The sequence below is a fragment of the Rhinolophus sinicus genome, linkage group LG06 (assembly GCF_036562045.2).
Source record: "Rhinolophus sinicus isolate RSC01 linkage group LG06, ASM3656204v1, whole genome shotgun sequence".
In the NCBI taxonomy this organism is placed as follows: Eukaryota; Metazoa; Chordata; class Mammalia; order Chiroptera; family Rhinolophidae; genus Rhinolophus; species Rhinolophus sinicus.
Window position 1 is genome coordinate 29,926,734 of NC_133756.1, and position 22,172 is coordinate 29,948,905.

General features: G+C 40.2%; 1 protein-coding gene and 1 pseudogene across 8 annotated transcripts in view; both read left to right on the forward strand.

Moving 5' to 3' along the window:
• PATJ (PATJ crumbs cell polarity complex component) overlaps positions 1-5,628 on the forward strand; it is a 299,829-nt gene extending 294,201 nt beyond the window's left edge. For 6 of the 8 annotated variants that reach the window (XM_074334813.1, XM_074334815.1, XM_074334816.1 and 3 more), the window contains one exon: positions 3,615-3,905. In XM_074334813.1, coding sequence (XP_074190914.1) covers positions 3,615-3,761 — 147 coding nt within the window. In that variant the 3' untranslated portion in view covers positions 3,762-3,905. Of the gene's footprint in view, positions 1-3,614 lie in introns of all 8 variants that reach the window. The other 2 variants (XM_019731220.2, XM_074334819.1) reach the window with 2 other exon arrangements.
• Positions 5,629-21,199: 15,571 nt separating this feature from the next.
• On the forward strand, positions 21,200-21,781 carry LOC109447033 (phosphatidylinositol N-acetylglucosaminyltransferase subunit P; annotated as a pseudogene).
• Positions 21,782-22,172: the final 391 nt, after the last annotated feature.

Sequence of the window (22,172 nt, forward strand, 5' to 3'; positions counted from 1 at the left end):
CATTCCCAAGGTGGCTAAGCCACCTATAGACCCTCCTTTTCCTAAAACGACATCATAGGTAGTTGTGATGATTATTCTTTAGGGCATTATTCTAATTGGTTTAAAAGAGCCAGTGATGTAGATAAGGATAGTGGAAAGGCTACAGAGTTAGTCCCCACCTTTTAGCAAGTTGTGCCTGTGCCTCCATAAAGCCCCTCCAGAACGTTATAATCACCAGCTCACCTTAGGCCTGTAGGTAAGTCCGCTGTGATCCAGAGAGAGGACTGGTTAGCTCCTAAGGCCTTTTGACCTGAGGCCCGGAGTTCAGCAGGCTGCACCCTCTGTGTCTTTCTACACATGCCCATAGACTGGTCAGGCCAGAGCCAGGCCCCTTTTATTAGGTCACCAGACCACACAGCTGAGATTGAAATGGCCGTACACTGCTGGTGGGGTTTTTTAAAAAAGAAACCACCATCAAATCACAGTGGGACAAGAGAAGTGGAAATAATGAATGGACTGAAGCTCACACAAAATGCTTTTTTCAAAGGTCCCCATTGAAAGTGCTCATTTAGGAAGCACCAATGTAAGTAGTAACATAGTGGTAAATATTGAATATCTTTGCTATGTTTAATTTTTTTAAGAAATGGACCTGTTTTGTAAAGTGAGGCACACCTGAAAATGAAAATCTCTGAATTTAAAACAAAAAAAATTCTAATGCCCTAGGTTATGGCCTACTTAATTTACTCAGTCTCAGTAATAGACTATTCCAATGCAAATAATAGTAATTATCATTCAGATAGTTCCATAGAGTTTACTGTACTAGGATTTCATTTGATGACTTTTTCTCTTTTTATTTGTTAGAGTGAACCAATATATCCAAATATAAGTTTTCTGAAAAGAATGAATAAACCAAAAACTAGCAAAGGACTTTTGTTTTGTTTTTAATGGTAAAATCATTTTAACACAAATTCTGACACCAAGCTAAACATCTCACCATGGAAATTTTGAACATCTAGAAACTGTAGCTATATATTTTCCATGTTTTAAATATTAAACATACATTCTTTAAAATGTTAGTCTTTTCAGGTTTCTGGATCTTAGATGTCCACAGGGTGACTTTTTTGGTGTCCTAAGCCTCGTTTAATAATTCTCTTGCTCAACTAGGAAATTAATTTGGCCCATCAAGGTCTTCTTTCCTCTCTAGAAAAATGGACTCTCACTGGCACTGTAGGTATATAGGATTTGGCAGGTTTAGTTAATCTGATTAAGAGGCTGTCAGGACCTTCCATTTTCTTTCAGGTGTTTGGTTGGAAACTTCAAAATGAAAGCTAACTTTAAGTCTCAGTCCTTTCAGCAACCAAGTTTTACCAAAAGCCAAGAAGAGATGAGCCTAAAGACTTCACATCCCTGAAAATTTAGGGAGTAGTTTTTCAGAGCTTGTGAAATATGAAAAAATAAGTTTGATCATCACCAGAGTTTTATTTTATTATACTACCACCATTATTGAGTAAATACCATGTGCCGTACATTTTATTTAATCCTTAGAACAGGTGAAAGATAGATAATAGATGCCTAGTTTACAGAACTGGGAAGGCTAAGTGACCAAGTAGGGACACAGCAAGTGGGTAAAAGCCACATTTCTAAACCAGATGGAGGTCTGACTATGAACAATTTATTTCTTCCTTCCCTGCTTAGTCCACAAATGCTGCTTTGATAGTATAGAAGAGATACAGGTCAGTAGTAATCAAGTAAGCACGGCAATACCTGAAATAATGTATAAACCCTCAAAAGTTGGAAAATCATCCTTTTTGGTATTACTGTAAATGAAAACTTGAAGAGCTTAACATGCCTTTTTTTTTTAAACTTTTATTTATTTAACTATTTTTCCAGGACCCATCAGCTCCAAGTCAAGTAGTTGTTTCAATCTAGTTGTGGAGGGCGCAGCTCACAGTGGCCCATGTGGGGATCGAACTGGCAATATTGTTCTTAAGAGGACTGCGCTCTAACCAACTGAGCTAACCAGCCACCCCCTAACATGCCTTTTCAAAAATGAATTACACACACACAAAAAAAATGAATTACACAGGGTGGCCAGTTAGCTCAAGTTGGTTAGAGCACGGCGCTGATAACACCAAGGTTACAGGTTCGAACTGCCACATGGGCCTCTGTGAGCTGTGCCCTCCTTAAAAAATAAAAATAAATAAATAAATTTTTTTAAATTAAAATTACACAGATACTTTTAAATAAATTTTAAAAATGAATAAATAAATTTCATTTATTTTAAAATAAATAAATTTTTAAAAATTTTTAAATAAATTTTTAAAAATAAATTTTAAAAAATTAAAATTGTTCAACTTATACAGATAATCTGAGGTTAACTGAAGCCCTTAATTCTTAGCATGTAAAATTTAATAAAGTCAAGTTAGCTAAGAAATTCTGATTTTACCCATTAGAATTACTTGTTCAATCCTCTAGTGCAGTTAACACACTTTCTTAAAAGGAAAAAAAAAAAAAAAGATGTGACTAAAGTTGCAAGTTATTTAATTTTGGCCCCCAGTATAGACCTGGTTTTGAATATATTTTATCACACCTTTATACAGGAATTCCACCCTTTTCACTGTTTTGAAATTCTAGATAATTCACCCGCCACCTCAGGACCTCCGTCTGCAGGTGGACACAGATCTCTGGAGCATTGGTGCCTCATAACTCAGCTTCTGAACAAGTCGATCAGGAACTAGGTGCCTGTGGGCCTTAGTTAATTTCCCCACTAGTTCAATATCATTTAGAGGACGCTCACGGCACTGATTTTTCAAGGAATTTTTATAGTTCTCCTGGCAGATGGAGAAAGCCTCCTATAAGTTTTTTTCTAGGTCTTTTCTTTCCTTACCCATCTAAAATATTTCTAGTAATATCATGAATATTAGATACTCAATGTGAGCATAAAAACAGCCCAAGTTTCACTTGCTTTGTGCCATTTTGAGGAGCCATGCATGACTGGGTATATAATGAAAGTAGTCATTTAGAAACCTATTTAGATCATCAAAGATAAATAAAGTTGAAATGTTTGAATATGATAGTACAAAATTTTAGACATCTACCCTTTTGTGTACTTATATATAGAACAACTTTATTGAGGTATAATCCACATACCATACAATTCACCCATTTAGAGGCTACACTTACATTTGACAGATGACGACAGTGCTGATAGCTTAATAATGCACTGGGAACCCTATGTAATGATGGTATTGGCAATAAGACTAATACCAGATTCAGTTCTGCCTTTATTTGTATATTACATATTCCTGCATATGACATGATATGACATTCAAATTCCATGTAGCACTGAATATTGAAATAAGGTCCTACTTGTGTTAAAAGAAATGTGAATGCCAGTACATTTCTACTAGTATGTTATTAAAACAATGCGTAATTATGGTTACTATTCAACTGTTATTCAAATAACATATCCCACTTTTTTTTTAATTTTCTTAATTTAAAAACATTACCTAGAAATAGTTCAACTTTACTTGGTAGTTTTTAAAGTGACTCTTAATATGTGCACCATAATATTAATATTATTTGAATATTAATTGCTTCGCCCTGAATTAAACTGGAATGTTTCTTGTTTGTAGGGAGCAGCTGCAGATGACGGCCGATTGAAGCGAGGTGATCAAATTTTAGCTGTTAATGGCGAGACTCTAGAAGGTGTTACTCATGAGCAAGCGGTGGCCATTCTAAAACGCCAGAGAGGGACTGTAATCTTATCTGTGCTGTCATGAGCTCCAGTCCTGATCACAAGATAGGTGTTGTTGTAGAATATCCATAGAAAGATGAAGTTCTGAGAGAGGATGAAAAGGAACCTCAACTAAAATCCACCTTCAGTTTTATCATCGCATCCTGTCTGCCCAGGAGAGATGGCTGAGGTTTCACGTGGATTTCCCAAATCAGCTGTCACCTCCCTAATATTTCCCAGCATCTGTCACCTCCTGGTGAGGTTAATTTCTAAAACTTGAATGAGTCTTATCTGCTTTGCATTTAAATATCGATGTTTATCAGCTAGTAAAGACTGGTTCTGATTCTATTTGCTGAAACTGAAGTTAACAACTACTCATTCCTTATGCCCTTCTCTGCCCATCTCGACTCATTCGGAGGCTTAACAGTAACCTCAGATCTCATCTGATGAACAGAAACAGTGTCAAGCAACTTGTCATCTCACTCATGATTTACTTATGCTAATTGTCTCTTCAAGTACGCCAGAAAGCATTAGCAGTGTAATTAATTTACCAGTGATCCCCATGGGGAAATACCAAATTCTCCTATGGGAAATTACTGTGCTCTCTTCTGTACGACTTACAGTCAAATAAGTCTCAAATTCATTTCACTGGATAGATTTTCATACATTAGTCATTGGTGATTATGATGAGTCAATTTGCAGGCTGTAATCTAAAAATTCTGAAAGGCTTTTCTAATTGTTTTCTTAGCTACATAAATGCATACCACTGAGCAAAAGCACCTTATTCTCAACAGAAATGATTAGCCTCCATGTTCTTAATTCTAACAATGCTAAATCACGTTCAAGTCCAGGAAGTTCACCTAGAGTTAATGACATCTCAGTAGACAGTCGTCATTCCTACACCTCAGTTCTTCAGACCAGGTGGAAGCCCCAGAACCACACTGCAGAGATCAGGAAGTTTTGCCTCAAGTCAGACGAGATATGGGTGGCCTTGGCCTTGTGGAATGTAGAGTAACGAATGTGAGTATCCTTCCCCTTTGCTCCATATTCGTCAGTCTAGCAGCACAGACTGTAGGAACATAGAGGGAGCAATGTGCTTAGCCACAAAGGGACTGAGCAAATGAACTGAGCCTAGTAATCAATGATGGCTCCTTGGCTCATGTTTCCTGGTCTCCAGAGAGCCTCCCATTTGCTGTAGTTTTGCATGCTAACAAAGCAACTACAGCAGAAAAGACAATAATACTTTTAAAGTTGGATAGGGACATTCTTATTCAGGTATTAGCAGGAAAAGAAGGGGAGATGCTTATCAATGTCTATTTTAGGGTTCTTCTGTAAAAAATGCACCATGAAGGATAAGTACCAGGATTATTCATGGAAGTAGTTGGCATTATTTAACTAAAACACAATGCTGCAAATGGTTCACAGGAATTATCAAAATGTAATGGGCTCTAATTTAAAGCATTATTTAATAAGTATAGATATTAATTGATAATTATCTTTGAGTAGATGTAATCACAAAGTGCATTAAATCTTGTTGGAATATTTTGTGGCTATTCCAAAGTGTAGAGTGCCTAAATTTTACTTGGAAAGTGTCTTTCATGACTGGTATTCAAGTTCTCTGAAATTGCACACGACGTTTCAAATTTCTAATATGTTCAAAATATGCTATATTGTTAGGATCTTGTTTTTCAATTCATGAGAAGCTATCAGCCTCAGAACATTCTGTGTTAAATTGTATCTGCAAGAACACCTCAGGCAGCCAAGAAGAAATGAAGCCCAAATAAAACTTGAAAGTGCATCTTAAAAGTACACACACACACACACACACACACACACACACACAAAATACTTTTGAAATGTGATTCTGCTTGCTTTTGATGGAATGGCCATTAAATACACGTTTTGAGATAATACATCGTTGTTGTTGTGTGTTTTTACATATTATCCTTTTAGGTCCTGTTACTAAAAGTCTATTGGTAAAGGAAATATGATGCTTTATACTCCTTGCTGCAGTAAATTGACAGAATGAGTGCTTCTCATAACTGGTTCTGTCTCTCCTTGCATGACTAATAAATAATTGCCTTGCCAAAAACACTTTTTTGCATCAGAATTTACTGGCAAGCTAAGAGCATATGAAGATGGGAAAGGAGTAGTTCTCACATAGCCACATATATTATTTTAGCATCATCATTTGGGCCATTTACATATGGCAATGATATCACTAATTGGAGTTAGCAAGAAAGGGAGGTAAACTAGGAAAAATAAAACTGCTGAATGTTTGTATGTACAAGATGTTAAGATTCTAAATAAATGTAGTTGCCTAAGGAGCAAATGGAGTCTTATTATATATGAAAAAAGTTTTAATTTCTGCATCTGATTTTGTTTTTTCTTCAGCCATTTTGTTCCCTAGTAGGGAAAAAAAAAATTCAACTTTTCACAAAGTTTTCCAGTGTCCTATTAAGCTGTCCCAGTGTCCTATTAAGCTGTCTCATGTATTAATTGCCAGATGTATTGTCAGCCATTAGAACAGATGCCTCACAACGGAGCCAGTATAGTGGTGACTTTTAGCATCACACTGCCCAGGTTTGGATCCTAACTGACTAGCCATGTGACCTTGTCCAAGTTATTTAAGCACGTTTTGTTTCAGTTTCTGGAGTTAGAATGGGTTGGGGTTGGGAGAGTTCTAAGCACTATAATGAGTAAAATCCAATTAGAACCCTTTAGTGTAGTTCCTGGCTCGTAGTAAATACTACATAACTAAACATTAGCAATAAACCTCTTATCCCATTTATGGAGGTGGCCTGAAATTAGAAACTTGTGCTGGAGATTTATGATTTCAATCAGTAATGACCTATTACAAATGCTTTTTTGAGGGTGGCTTAGCTCAGAACCATTGCCCCAAATCAGACAGCAAAGTGTGTAACTGATTATAATGGCGTAGGCTTGAGGAACTAGAGCCTGTGCTGTCAAAAAGCTGAAAATTAGCTGAAACCAGGCCCTCCATCATCAGCCATGCCACTCGGATAGGGAGTAATATCAACTCCACCTGCCTGCCCTCCCACTTTCTGAACTAGGCAACGCACTATCAAGCCTTTGGCAGAGAATTTTAACCTGGTACACACCTTAATCCCAGGAATTTGGGATTGCAAACCACTGTTTTACTTATTCCAGCCACACTCCCCTTCTCCACACTCATTTGTTGTCAAAAGAATTCAGCCTCCCCCAACCAGATAATAAGCTTCTTTGAAAATAGACATTAGGTCAGATTCATCTTCATATTAATTCCATCCAGTATACTTTTCAAATGCTTTATGTCCCATCTGTAGACATTTCATCTGAGTCTTTTTTTATAACTTCCATTTCCCTCCATGTTCATGTTTTCCTTTACCTCAGGGATCAGCAAACTCTTGGTGTGAAGAACCAGATAATAAATACTTTGGCTTTGCAGCCCTTTCCAATCTTTGCCACTACTCAATTTTGCCATTGTAGCATGAAAGCAGCAATAGGCAATACATAAAGGAATGAGCTTGGCTATGTTTCTAATAAAGCTTTATTTACAAACACAGACAGGGGTTGAATTTGGCCCCCAGTCCATACTTTGGCCCAGGTTTATATACTAGGACATATTTTAAGACTTATAGTAGTAGTTTAATATCTTTGTCTACTATAGTATTCCATCATCTTTGATATTCCTGCAGCTGTTTCTATTGATTGATTTAACTTTCCTAATTATGGATGGGTTTTATTTCTCTATTTCTTTGCATGTCTGATAATTTTTTATTAGAGGCCAAGCACTATAAAACTTACATTGTTATGTGAAGGATTCTGTTGTAGTCCTTTAAATAGTAGTGGACTATTCTTGTTCTGAAAACAAGATTTGAAAGGATGAAACTGATCACAGGTAACTTAGGTTGGGTCTAATGCAGCCATTAGTGTAGGGGTCATTTTGCCCCACTATTAAGGCATTACTTTGAGAATCCGACTCAATGCCTGGACTCAATCCGACTCAATTGTCCGGCTAGGTCTTATTTTCAGGGAAACATGATATTATGAGGCCTTTTCACACTGACGGGTAAAAACTATTCATAGCCCTGTCTGAACTCCAGGTGGTTCTTTCTTGGCCTTGAGGCATTCTCTCTCATGCATGTGTAGATTAGTATTCCAACCAAGACCTAAGGGGACCCCTCTGCACCTCTCTGTAGCTCTCTCCCTATGCAGCTCCCGCTTGTCCAGCACTCTGCCTCACAAATTCTAGCCATCTTGGCCTCCCTGACTTTTGATCTCTCGCCTCCCCTCATGGTGTCTATCTGGTTCCCCTTCCTGAGTGTTGTCCTGGATACTGCCTCTTGGCAGTAAACTGGGGCAACTCCAGTAGATCTTGTTTCCCTACTTTGGGGGATCAAAATCTTGTGCTACCTGTTGTTTCATGTATTGTGTCCATTTTTGTAGTTGTTTACAACAGAAGGAACTTAATCCTTCATGGACAGAAGCAAAAGTCCCTTTATCCTTGATGTAACCAAAAGGACTTCAGATGATGAGAATCAGTTTCTCACAACATGATGATTCGATTTTCTGTAAGCATTTTGTACTTAAAGAAGCACTGTACCAGTAGGCTCTTGGTTTCTCCCGGCTTCTGGAATTGACAGTTTATTTGACTCAGTCCTTGGGGTCCTTTCCCCACTCCTGCCCACAGCCACACCTGCCCAGGTGACCTAAGGAGGATATTCCTTTTCAGAAACATGCTTTATCAGGATCAGAACCACCAACGTCTTATCTTGGGAGAGCAAACTACATGGCCTTTCCTTACGGTTAGGCATCACGGGAGACCAAAATTGGTCTATCAGAATTTATTTGGTGTGTTTGACCTGCGGGAGGTCAGGTTAGAAAAGATTATAACCTCCCCAAGAAAAGAGGGGTATGGAGTTTTATAGGAGGGGGTAACCGAGGCTGTTCCCCCTTCAATGCTTCAGGGGGTTGTCATTGACAAGGGGTTTCAGGACATGACCAAGCCCTCCAGCTCCACACCCTGGCCCCAGGTCACCATCTAGACCCCCCCAGACCCTGATCACAGGCCCCTAGGAGATAAAGGAATACAGGAAGATGGCTTTTAAGATAAGTTTTCTGCTCCTAGCCTGAATATGGCTTCACACTTACAGCAGTAGTTTTCAAACTTTATGAACAACTGAAATTTTTGGCTCCCAATTGAACCCCCCCAAAATTATATTTTACTTATATTTTTCTATTAATCAGAATAGTGAGACTTTTTTTAACACAAAACTTTATTTTTTTAATTATTGTTTTTAGTTACACTTGACTTTCAATATTATTTCATATTCATTTCAGGTGTACAGCATAGTGGTGAGACATTTATATAATTCATGAAGCGATCCCCCGATTAGTCTAGTACCCACTTGGCACTATACATAGTTATTGAAGCATATTGACTATATTCTCTATGCTGTACTTTACATCCCCGTGACTATCTTGTAACCATCAGTTTGTATTTCTTAATCCCTTCATTGTTTCCACCCAGCTCCCCAACCCCTCTCTCCGGAACACAAAACTTTAAATTTAGGTAATAGTTTCAATTTCAGGTCAGCCTAGTGCAAATGTTAAGTTTTTGAAAATTTGACTTTCAATCTTCATATTCTCTGTATTTAAAGATGAAAAAAGAAATACTGCACTGCACAATACTAAGATAAAGTAAAATTTGGAAGAGTAATTTGTGTGCTTGTGTGTCTGAGTGCGACTGTAAGACTTGAACCTCCACCCATTCTAAGCAGTGTGTGGATTTCCAGTCCCTTTACGGAACCAGAAGCTGCGTTGGTCTTGGGTCCCTGAGCTGCTGCCGTCAAGTATCAGGACTCATGCTGGGCAGTTACACAGGAGCAAAACTTGCTCTAATCCTCTTTTTAGCAACAGTGGCCGCCTCAGAATTGGAGTCTGTCCTGCCTGCCACACCATCACTCCTGTTTCTCGGGTGGGAGAAACATGCCACAGGAAGTATGTAAGTGGCTTGCCCAGTCCCCCAGCTATTTGCAGACAGAAGAGTCTTCAGTAAACCTTGCCTGCCACACCATCACTCCTGTTTCTCAGGTGGGAGAAACATGCCACAGGAAGTATGTAAGTGGCTTGCCCAGTCCCCCAGCTATTTGCAGACAGAAGAGTCTTCAGTAAACCTCAGTGGGAATACATCAATTTAGCAGACTATTGTAGAGCACCCACACTTGGCTTCTAAATTAGCCTGATTTTGTTTTAAGTGTATTTCAGGTCTCTCTAACATCTCCACCACACAAAGCACTTACAAGACAAAAAATAAAGTCTAGAAAACAAAGAAAAATAGATGTATCTTTCGGAGGTTGATAAAGAAGGCCTGGTCTATCAACTCCCCATATATGTCTACATTCTAGGAAGAATTCCCAAGGCAGGACCCCCTGGCTACCCTCATGGTTTAAGCATTCTTCTTCTCAAAGTAGCCCAAGTTCATGACGGATGCAGTGTCAGCAGCCCGTCCTGCCTAATGTCGTGACTGGGCTTGTGCCCAGCTTTCCTCTCCTGGGCAGAGAACAAAAATGGGAACCGAGTAAAGTTACTAGCCATTCACTCCCCTCAACTCCAGAGCCATGTTTTATTTTTCTGGAACCTTAGGATAGCTGTTAGAAAACAGGCTCCAATGGCCCCCATATCCTGAAGGACAGAATATATCTGTTTCTAAAGGTTGGGAGCAGAAATTTCCTGTCTGCCATTGTAGTATGGATCTCCAGAGAAACAGAACCAATAGGGGTGTGTGTGTGTGTGTGTGTGTGTGTGTGTGTGTGTGTGCATACATATCTAAAGATTCATTATAAGGAACTGGCTCATGCAATTATAGATGCTGGCAGATCCAAAATCTACAGTGTGGACTAACAGACTCACAACCCAGGAGAGTCAGTGGTACAGATGAAGTCCAAAGCTTTCTGCTAGAGAATTGTCTCTTGATCAGGCAGGCCAGTCTTTTTGTTGGATTCAGGCCTCCAACCGACTAGAGAAGGCCCACCCACATCATGGAAGGCAAGCTACTAACTCAGAGTCTACTGATTTAAACATCAGCCTCATCCAAAAGCACCCTCAAAGTTGACACATAACATTAACTATCACAGACTTCATGGGACCTTGAACAGAACCAGCTCTAGGAATGGCCTTGACTTAGGGTAAGTGCAACGTGTTCTCCATCCTTGTTCTCAACCCTTTCCCAGCTTCCTGCCCCTCTGGTGTCCAGAGCCGTGGTGCAGTCACCATCACCTACCACCTCCCCGGATCCCCCAGGAGCAGACAGATGATCTTACCTCTGCCATCTCACCACCCAGGGACTCCTAAGTTGTATCTGTATACCTAATTAGGTGGCTTCTCATTGGATTCAGGGTAAAACCCAAACTCAGCATATTTTTGAGGGACTTCATGGTTTAGCTTCCATCTAAATCTCTGGCAGTCGTATTAAAACTAGTGTCACCACATACTTCCCAGGATAAGCCAAGCTCTCGCCCTTAGGCCTTAGCACACACTGCTCATTAGTAAAGAGAGCTATGCTGTTCAGGGTATAACCACAGACCAACGTCAGCAGCATTACCTGGGGGAAATTCAAACGTATGCTCTGCCCTAAACCAACTGTATCTCTGGGATGGGGCCCAGAAATCTGTAATTTTAACAGGCTCTCCTGTTGATTCTGATACACACTAAAGTTAGAAAGCCACTAGGCTAGAGCACCTTCCTCCCTTTTCCTTCCAGTCTGTTTTGGTAAACCATACTAGTGGCCTCCAGTGGCAGGCAGGAATACAGGCTCCTCCTTCATGGCCTTGCTATCTGAGGTTTGTCCCATTGAGAGCAATGTAACATATGACTTGGCCACCTGTATAAACATTAGCAAGCAGCCCAACACAGCCCTTACCTGTCCAGAAAGCTCACTGAGCTGCCCACTCTGTCTTTTTAGGCCAAGTGGCTGTACATTAAAATCACCTGGGGACATTTTAAATGCTCAATGCCAGTGTATACCACAGACCAATGAAAAGGGAACTGGGGGGAGGGAGGGTGAGATCCATGATTTTTTTTAAACCCCCCATGGAAAGCTAATGTGCAACAAGAGTTAAGAATTTGTTTTAGGTCCTTCCACAAACACCTGGCTTGAAAAATTTCACTCCCAGGCAATTGCAGGCAATTGTAACAACATGTAGACTTTTTGTCCCATCAGATAAACTCTTCCTGGGGTGCAGGTGGGACGGAGAATGCAGAACTGAGAGTTCAGGCCTAGAAGGCTCCCCTAAGGTGTTAGTCTTTAGATCATTAGGCCCTGTGTAAGCAAGGCAGAAGGGGTACCTCTTCCATCTTTCTATGAACTACAGATCTTGAACACATTAATTCACTAATTTTGAAAGTACCCTTAAGGTAATTAATGCACCCTTTAGCATAGCTTTAGATGATGATGTTTGAAGCCATCCCAGGAGTATTTGATCTTTCAATTGCTAATTATCTATCTTTGGACATATATTCTTGATTGGGGTACACCTCCAGTGTTAATTCACCCTGATAGTTTACATGTGTATCGTACTATGCATGTTATAGTATTTATAGAGACTACAATACAGTCTCCTTTGAAAGGCCACTTCCCCAGAGAAGCTTTCCCTGACCCCACAGACCCAGATAAGTCACTCCCCTCTCCTTCGGGTCACCCTTATCTTCCCCTATTATGTCAGCTAGGTGGTGGGAGGTTATCTGACAACCTATCTCTTGTTTGTGCCAAATGCTGAATACCTTAAGGACAAAAACCATGTCTTTCTCACTATTGTATCCCCAGCACCTAGCATAGTGCCTGGCACAAAATAAATATTCAAATATTTTTTGATTTGAAATACCTGTCTAAGCACTGTGCCAGATACATTTTTTTTTTTTTTTTTTTTTTAGATATCTCTATAATTGACTTTGAAATGCATTTTTTTTTAAGCTGGATTCATGGGTGGATAGCAGGATGCATGCATGGATAGGTGTGTGATAAAACAAGTCTAGTAAAATGACAGAATCTTGGTGGTGGAGGTTCTCTGTGAAATTTTCAACTTTGCTGTATGTTCGAAATTTTGCATAATAAAATATTAGGGGGAATCAATGACGCTCCACAGCAATCCGTCAGGACAGGTATTATCGTCCCCACTGTTTACAGAAGAGGAAACAAAATCAGGTAAGTTAGAAACCTGCCCCAGATCATGCAACGGGCAGAAGCAGGATTCGCACACCATCTACGTCAAACCACCTCCCTATCTGCTCACAGGCAGACTTCCTTTTCTGGCTGTCAACTAGAATGCAGACCCCGTGGCTAGGTACCGCTGCTCTGTCCCGTGAATTAAACCGAAATGTTTTGTTTTCAGGATTGGGAAGGCCACAACACACGTGTTTCGAACCACTGCAGCAGGGTGGGAGTGGGGGCGGGGTGTTCTCCAACAAAATGTGCCTGTCTCATCCGTCCTCGCCCTCCGAAACCTAGGGACTGATTTCCTTTCCTGAAAGCTCTCGCAGCCACAGCACAAGCTTCCTGAAGCCATTATATGTGATTGCTTGACAAGACAAAAGTGCATCAATTAAATGAGACTTAAGGATCAGAGCGGGGAGGATCAAGGGCTCGTTTGAAACACCACTGTGATGTACCTCCCACAGACTTGGAGTTTTATGTCCGTAATTGAAATATAATTACCCTCTTTCAAAACCTTCCTTGATCACTGGTTTTCGAGTGATGTGTGAGGATTCTAACCAGGGATTTTTGTCAGGCGTTCGGTTTGTCGCACGTGGGTGAGGACAGGACACGTGCTTCCCTGGCTGGTTCGCTGCAGGGGAAGGAAATGAAATCGGGCTACGAGCCACGTGCACCCAAGTTTGCTCCCTTGCATCCAACTCGTGCCTCCCTGCGGCAAACCCCGGAGCCTGCGAGACCGCAGACGGCCGCGTGGGGGCGCATGAGAGAGCGGCTGCAGATTCCTGGCCTCTGCCATCCGCGGCCCCGCCAACCGAAAAAAAATGTTCTTTTAGCTAAGTCTTCAGTAAGAACTAGAGGGGGTGGTGAGGGATGGCAGGGAAAGCCCTGCTGCAGTGAAGGCTTGAATGACCTCCAATGGGGGCAGAGCCTCAGAATGTTGGAGCTCCCACCGGGCCAGGTTGTTTACAGTACCGGAAGATGGACCCAATCCTCACAGTTCTTGATTTGGTCCTATGACCAGGTTCCGTTGCCTTCCAAACTCCACTTTACCATCACCCAACTGGAATCAGTTTGGCACTTCACATTGAGTTAGAGATGTGAGGGTTTCAGGGCTTGGGGGTGGATTTCAGTCCTTAGGTGCCCCCCTGCACCCCTTATTCTGCCCTCTTCCAGGACCTCCAGGTTGCACTCTGGAGGAGTCTTATTGCTGGAATTTACTATTATTATTATTATTGTTATTATTATTATTTTAAATAAAATTGCTGTTGTAAGATGCACTTAAACAGTGCTATCAATAAACAAGTGTTAACAAAGAGGTAGAGAAAGGGGAACCTGTTGTGCACTGTTGGTGAGACTGCAAATTGGTGCAGCCACTATGGAAAACAGTCTGGCGGTTCTTCAAAATATTAGTATTAAACATAGAACTACCTTATGACCCAGCAATTCCACTCCTGGGTATTTATCCAAAGAAATCCAAAACACTAATTCAAAAAGATATGTTCCACTGCAGTGCTATTTATAATAGCCAAGATATGGAAACAACTGAAATGCTCATCAATAGACAATTGGATAAAGAAGTTTGGTACACATATACAATGGATATTACTCTGCCATAAAAAATAATGAAATCTTACCATTTGCAACAACATGGATGGACCTAGAGGGTATTATGTTAAGTGAAATAATCAGACTGAGAAAGGCAAATACCATATGCTCTCACTTATATGTGGATTCTAAAGAACAAAATAAATTAACAAACAAAACAGAAACAGACTCAGATACAGAGAACAAACTGATGGTTACTAGATGGGAGGGGCCTTGTGGGTGGGGTGAGAAAGATGAAGGGATTAAGAAGTACAAATTGGGGTCAGCCAGGTGGCTCAGGCAGTTGGAACACCGGCTCTCAACCACAAGGTTGCCGTGTTCGACTCCCACAAGGGATGGTGGGCTGTGCGCCCCTGCAACTAACAACAGCAACTGGACCTGGTACTGAGCTGTGCCCTCCACAACTAAGATTGAAAAGACAACAACTTGACTTGGAAAAAGACCTGGAAGTACACGCTTGTGGGGACAGAGCCAGGAGTGCAGTTTCCAGGCTCTCAGCCTCACGTGGAAAGGTGCTGGCTCAGGTAGTAAATGGCCATCAACTGAGATTGGATGGCCATCAGCTGTGGCTAGTTGGCCATGAGCTGTAACCAGTGAGTCATTGACCACTCATATAACTGCCGTGGCTACGCTAGCAAAAAATGGGGGCTAGCAAGAAGATGGTGGCTGAGCTTGCAAGAGCAGAGAGTGGGTTGCAGAGTGCAGAGAGAAGTGGATGGCACATTGCGGATAGTGTGGCTCCTGCTTTCTGTGTCTCCAACCCAGCTGCCAGCGAGAATACAGTGGTATGACTCCCCTATCTATGGCTCCGTGGGTGTTCCTTTTTGGCCTCACCATGTCCTGCATTCTTATGTGGGGAGCGGGACCAGACACCCTGCATGACACCCTGCATGACACAGGGATATAAAGTACAGCATAAGGAATATAGTCAGTATATTGAAATAACTGTACAGTGTCAGATGAGTAATAGACTTATTGGGGTTATCACTTTGTGAGGTATATAAATGTCTAATCACTATGTTGTTTTGTACACATGAAACTAATTTTTAAAAAGGGAAAAGTAAAAACTGCTAGATGATTTAACAGTCATTAAAACTGATTTTTTTATAAAAACATATGAGGTACAGTATAACTTTTTCAGTTATTCATGTGACATTTATTAAGAGCTGACTATATGTTAGGTTCAGGAGATACAGAAATGAGTAAGACATTCCCTGCCCTTGACTTGCTTAGTCTAAAGGGAATACAGATAAGGAAACAGTGATAGTAATAGAAGGAAATGGTGCTATGATAGAGGGAGATGATGCTTTGATAGAGGGAAGCACAGGGTGTTCACCACGGAATAAGATTGAAAATAACAGTAGCTTCCTCAGAAAAGGGACACGGGGGTGAACAAGCCAGGTAAGATCCCTGACCTCTGAGAGTTCATATTCTAGAGTTACAGCTCAAGAACCTGCAAAAGGAAGGGAAGGTCAACAGAGGAATCTCCCACTCCTCAAGGCAACAGGATGCATTCTAACTTATTGTGGGGTTGTTAAGATTGTTTTTAGAGAAGGGAGAGGGAAGAAGCTGGGAGAGGGGTGTGAATTACACTGAAAAAGGAATGGGATTTAAGCTAGTTGAACTCTGGTAGAGCTGATTTCTGGGAGCTGGATTTCTGAGAGATGTTCTGTGATCCCTGCAAAATCTGTTCACCCCCAGGCTTCCGCATTTCAATAAACAGCTTCACATCCACATAGCTGAACTAGTCAAAGCCTAAGAAGTCACCCCTCACATCTAAGCCCCCCACGCACCGAAATGTTGGTTCTACTCCTAATGCATGTCTACAGGATGTGCACTTTCCTCCATCTCCAGAGCCACCAGTCTGATCCAGGCTAGCAACATTTCTTGCCTGGAACTCCTTCTAACTGCTCCCCCAGTTTTCACTCTCTCAACCCTCAGTCGTATTCCGTAGAATAGAATGATCTTCTTGAATTGTTAGTAAGACCTTGTAACCCACCCCTGCTTCAAACCCTTCATTGACTTGGGAACAAATCCAGTCTCTTTAACCTGGCCCAGAATCTGTTCTTACCAACATCTCTCTTTCTTACTAGGCTATCACAGCCTCTCTTTCAGTTCTTCTTGCCCCAGGCTCCTGCCCCAGGACCCGCACTCAGGCTCTTCCTCCTAGATTTGTACCTAGCTAACTCTTCCTCTCCTTCAACCCCAGATTTGAATGCTACTTTCTCAGAGAGGCCATTCATGATGCCACCGTAATTTAATACCCCCTCCTCGTCCTGTTATTATTTTTGTTAGTACTTGGTTCTTGGCCTTTATAACATTTATAACAGTATGTAATTATGTACTCATTTGTGTTTTCCCTTGTTTATTGTGTGGCTCCCCCACTAGATTGCAAGCTTAATAAAGGCAGGGACCATGACTATCATTTCATTTTCACCACTGTATATCCAGCTCTTTACATAGTGCTTGTCATATAGTAGATGCTCAATTAACATTAGGTAAAAGCATTAATATTTAAAAATCCTTCTTGATCTTCCAGAGTTATAATCTTTCTCTCTTTGGTATTACAAAGGCATTATTATTTAGCAGTTATGTGCATAGTCTCTGGAACAGGAACACCTAGGTTCAAATCCTGGTTCTCAGGACTTTAAGCAAGTCACTCTGTGCCCTAGTATCTTCATCTGTAAAATGAGGATGATGATGATAAGAATAATACTTCTTAGGGTAACATAACATAGGATGATTAGTATGTATGTAAAACAGAGCAGTGCTTGATACATAGTAAAATTAGCTATTATAACTATATCTGTACCTGTGCATGATTTTGTTAATGCATGCGTCCTTCTTTTATTTTCTTTTTTTTAAATTAAAGTTTATTGGGGTGACAGTTATTAGTAAAGTTACATAGATTTCAGATGTACAATTCTGTATTACATCATCTATAAATCCTATTGTGTGTTCACCACCCAGAGTCAGTTCTCCTTCCATCACCATATATTTGATCCCCTTTACCCTCATCTCCCACCCCCCTTCCTCCTTACCCTCTGGTAACCACTAAACTATTGTCTGTGTCTATGAGTTTTTGTTTCTCATTTGTTTGTCTTGTTCTTTTGTTGTTTTTGGTTTATATACCACATATCAGTGAAATCATATGGTTCTCTACTTTTTCTGACTTATTTCACTTAGCATTAAAATCTCAAGATCAATCCATGTTGTCACAAATGGTCCTATTTCATCTTTTCTTACCACCGAACAGTATTCCATTGTGTATATATACCACAACTTCTTTATTCATTCATCTATTGAAGGACATTTTGGTTGTTTCCATGTCTTGGCCACCGTAAACAAAGCTTCAATGAATATTGGAGCACGTATCTTTATGTATGTATAAATGTTTTCAGATTTTTGGGTAGATACCCAGGAGAGGGATTGCTGGGTCATACAGTAGTTCTAGTCGTAATTTTTTGAGGAACCTCCACACTGCCTTCCATAGCGGCTGCACCAGTCTACATTCCCACCAACAGTGTATGAGGGTTCCTTTTTCTCCACAGCCTCTCTAACACTTGTTACTATTTGTCTTGTTGATGATAGCCATTCTGACTGGGGTGAGATGATAGCGTCACTTCTTTTTGAAATTATGTTCGTACCTATGTCACTCTTTAGGTCATGACCCTGATCATTGCTTACTTCATTCATATCTATGGGGTAGACACAGTGCCTCATCAAGTCAGCACTCAATTACTTGGATTGAACTTAGGATGCTACATAGCATTCAGTTATGAAACTTAGGATGCTACATAGCATTCAGTTATAACTGGATTCAGTTATGGTATTTCTTTTTCCCCAACACACTTTCATATTATTCCAACCTCTTCATTAAAATTAAGCTAATAATGAATAACAAAGAATTAAAATTCAAGGTTGTTTTTTTGTTTGTTTGGTTGGGGTTTTTTTTAGTGTGGGGAAAAGGAAAAAAGAAAACAAAGACCACAAGTAAGAAGATATATCTGAAGAGGAAATACCTCTTGGGTTGCAAAATTCCATTAAACATCTGGAAGGATAGTCTTTATTATTCTAATTAGAGACTTATTGTACAGGAACTGAGTCTTTTCATGTATGAATTCCATGTTTTGGGAGTTCTAGCTAATGTGTTAAAACAAGAAACAATGACCTAGCAATATTATCAAGAAGCAATCAGTACCATTATCATTCCCATTACATCCTAAGGAAATAATCAAAGTCATACACAAAGATTAATATAAATGGATGGTCATACCAATATCATACTATTATTTATAACAGTGAAACAATCTAAGGTACTCCAGTAACTCACAGGGGAATAGTTAAATACCAGAAGACATACAGTCACAAAATGGAAAATGATGCAGCTACTATTATACAAACCATATTTTCAAATAAGTTTTTGTGCTGGGGACACAAAACTCAAGAGATAGAAAAACAAGACTAAAAATAAAATAGTACTTTTTCTCTGAGATTATATGTGATTTTATTTTCCATATTTAATACTTCTGTACTTCTGAAATATTTCCATTTTAATGAAAAAGTGTTTTCTTTTGTAACCATAAAACGATTTTTAAAAACCCATTATTCTCTTTACGTTTTGGCCTTCATCCCATCATTTTTACTGTTTCTCAGAGTGTGGTCCATGAACAGTTTACATCAGAATCCTCGCAGGCAGGTGCACACTTAGGAATCAGAATTTACTTCTTAACCTGGCTTCACAGGTGAGTCTTCATTGAACACATGCTGGAGTTCACAGAGCCTCAGATTTAGCAACTTGGAAAGAGAAAACCCTAGGTTTAATATTAATGGACAATGGGACTTAAGAAAGCTACTCATACTCATGGCCAGAAGATGGCGCAGGTTTTCCATTTACCTGATTCATGTGTCCTTAGGAGGAAATCTTGTTCAAATGAAATTGCTTGATTTCATTACATAAATCCAGAAGAGCATTCCTCACCCCTAAATTGTGAAAGGAAATCAAACACTAGAATCTTTAATAGCAGATGGGATTAGGTGTTTTTTCCATAGAAGCCACTCTTCTCTGGAAAAAGATTAGTAGATTAGGTTATGTCTTCTGGACTAGGATAGTTCTACACCCAAAGGAAAGCTGTAACTAATCTCTTATTTTATCTCGTTGAAAATTCAGGGCCAGCTGTTAGAATAAGGTGGGTCTCTGTGGAATTTAGGAACAACAGCAGTGAAAAGGAAAGGGAGAGAATCTCTAGTCACAGGGCAGGTAGAGGTTAACTAACTCAAGGTCATATAGCTGACCAGTGGTGATCTCAACCCAACCGCCTGAATATAGAGCCAGCTCTCGTATGAGTGGGCATTATTACATTCCAAGAAAACAAGGACTGGACAAAGTATGAGTCCCGGGATGCTGGGACTCAGAAGAGTTCCTAATTCAGGCTAGAGAGTCAAACAATGCTTCTTCTTAGAGGAATGGCATCAAAGCAGAACTTTGAAAGAACAGTACTTGGCACAGAGTATGTATGCAATAAATATTGATAAAAGTGTTAATTAACCTAACAAAGAAGGTAGAATTTGGGGGAACAAGGACATTCCAAGCAGAATAAATGTAAGGGGTGTGTCTCAGCCAGGGCTGCAAGCTGGTTTTCTTTCTCATTCTGCTGCTCCAAGTCCAGGAATGCCGCTCCCTTTCCAGCTTAGAGTATCCTGGCTGGTGGCAGGGGTGTCAACTTGGTAATCAAACTGGAACCAGGCAAAATTTCCTATTCTGACAAGCCAGATAAGTCTGAAGAGCTGGGCAGACAGCAGGAAGAACTGGTGTCAGGCAAGGAGCCTGCCACAGCACTCAGCATGTTTCCTGATTCTCCTGGATAGCCCATCTACTTCCACCACAATCATCCTGGACTATGTAAAGGACTAAGGGACAGTGGTTTTCACATACTTTCACTCATATTTCTCACAAAATACAGTTTTGGGTTGATATCTAAAATGTTTTAACCATAAATTAAAATAATTTCAAAGTATGTATTTTCTAGTTTTGGGGGATTTTTTAAATTTTATTTTATTGTGAACACAGCTTCAGTGCATTTTTTGCCAAAAACATTTAGTTCAACCATTTTATGGAAAGTGTTCTCCATATAACTTAATCGGCAAAGTCAGTCCAGTTAGACAAATCATACTTTCTGTCAGAAAAAGTTGGATTTCATATTTCAGTTCAAATAATGGTGTTAAAGTACATCCTGAGGACATGTGTCTCAATTCTGATTCTCAGTCCAATAGAGACAGGGAGGGAAAAAGAGAGGCAGGAAGAAAGGGAAGGGTGGGTGGATAGATAGATGGGTGGATGGACGGGGATGGAGAAGGCTTGTTGCCTGGATGTGATGACGTGTCTCTTCTTTCAATATTTTTTATGGCAGTCTGCAGGCTGGGCATGGGCGTGTTAGGGATTCCTACCCAGAAGCAGGCACTCACAACCAGGTTTTTTTGTGTGGGGATGCCCCCATTGTGAGTCCAGTAATCATTTTGTAAAGTGGGAAAATAAAGGTTGAGAAAGAGGCAGGGGAAGCTAAGAAAGTAGAATCCTTACACCTCAGGCACTCTCTCTGGCAGATGGGTTTTAGAGCAGATACATATTGAAGCTGAGGCCCCGGAAACTGAGTTCCTTAAAACTATTCCTTCGCTATGGAGTGTGGGTTAGGGGACTGTGATGGCTTTCCCTTGGTTTTTTCTCTCTCACCCTCCTGCAGCTTGCTGGTGGGTGCTTGTACAGAAGACTCAGCACTGACACTGTCCAAAGCCACAGGGAAAATGGGGGGGAAAAATCACTGTTGTCATTGCCAGAAAGAGCAATTCACACATGTGCTGTACATTTCTTAACCTCCTGATTTGGCTTCATACACTCTCATGTGGGCTTTTATTCCTGAATCTTGGCTAAACTCCTTAGGCTTAACCTGTTGGCTTCAAAAATATTGGGCAGTTGCATTACTTGTCTACCTCCTTAGAACTCAAGCAATTGGCTATATAGTCTTGCTTTGGAATTAACATGAGTACCTCTCCATGCAACTCCATGGATACAATCACAGAACAAATACAAAGAAGAAGCCATCCCAGCATTAAGAGAGATTCCTATTAGTGGAATGAAGCAAATGTTCTTTCTTATAACTCAGGAACTTTACGACAAAAACTAATACTAAACATTTATGTTTTGGCATTCTAGTTTTGACTGTCTCTTTTATTGATATGTAAAACAAAATGTAAATTGAATTTCACTTAGATTAAGTTCTATTAACATTGTAAATGTTCTCAAATATTAGTTACTAATGGGCAGAATAAATAAAATACTACAATAGCATTTTTAAAACCCACCTATTCAGGCCCACTTGCCCTCTGAAGGTCTCCCAGTACCCCAGAGGCCACAGGCTACAGTTGGAAGACTTCAGCTTAGGGCAACCACCAGCTAATTCCACTTCTGAAAATAAATAGGCCTCAATTGGCACATCAAACTCAGAGCCCAAGGCTCAAATCTTTTCACCCCCCAAAATACTGCTACGCACAGGCCTGATAAGTCTTACTCTTTTAAACATCCAATCACAGTACCCTCAATTACACTTAAACAAATGGAAAAAAAAATTAAAAAGAAAAAAA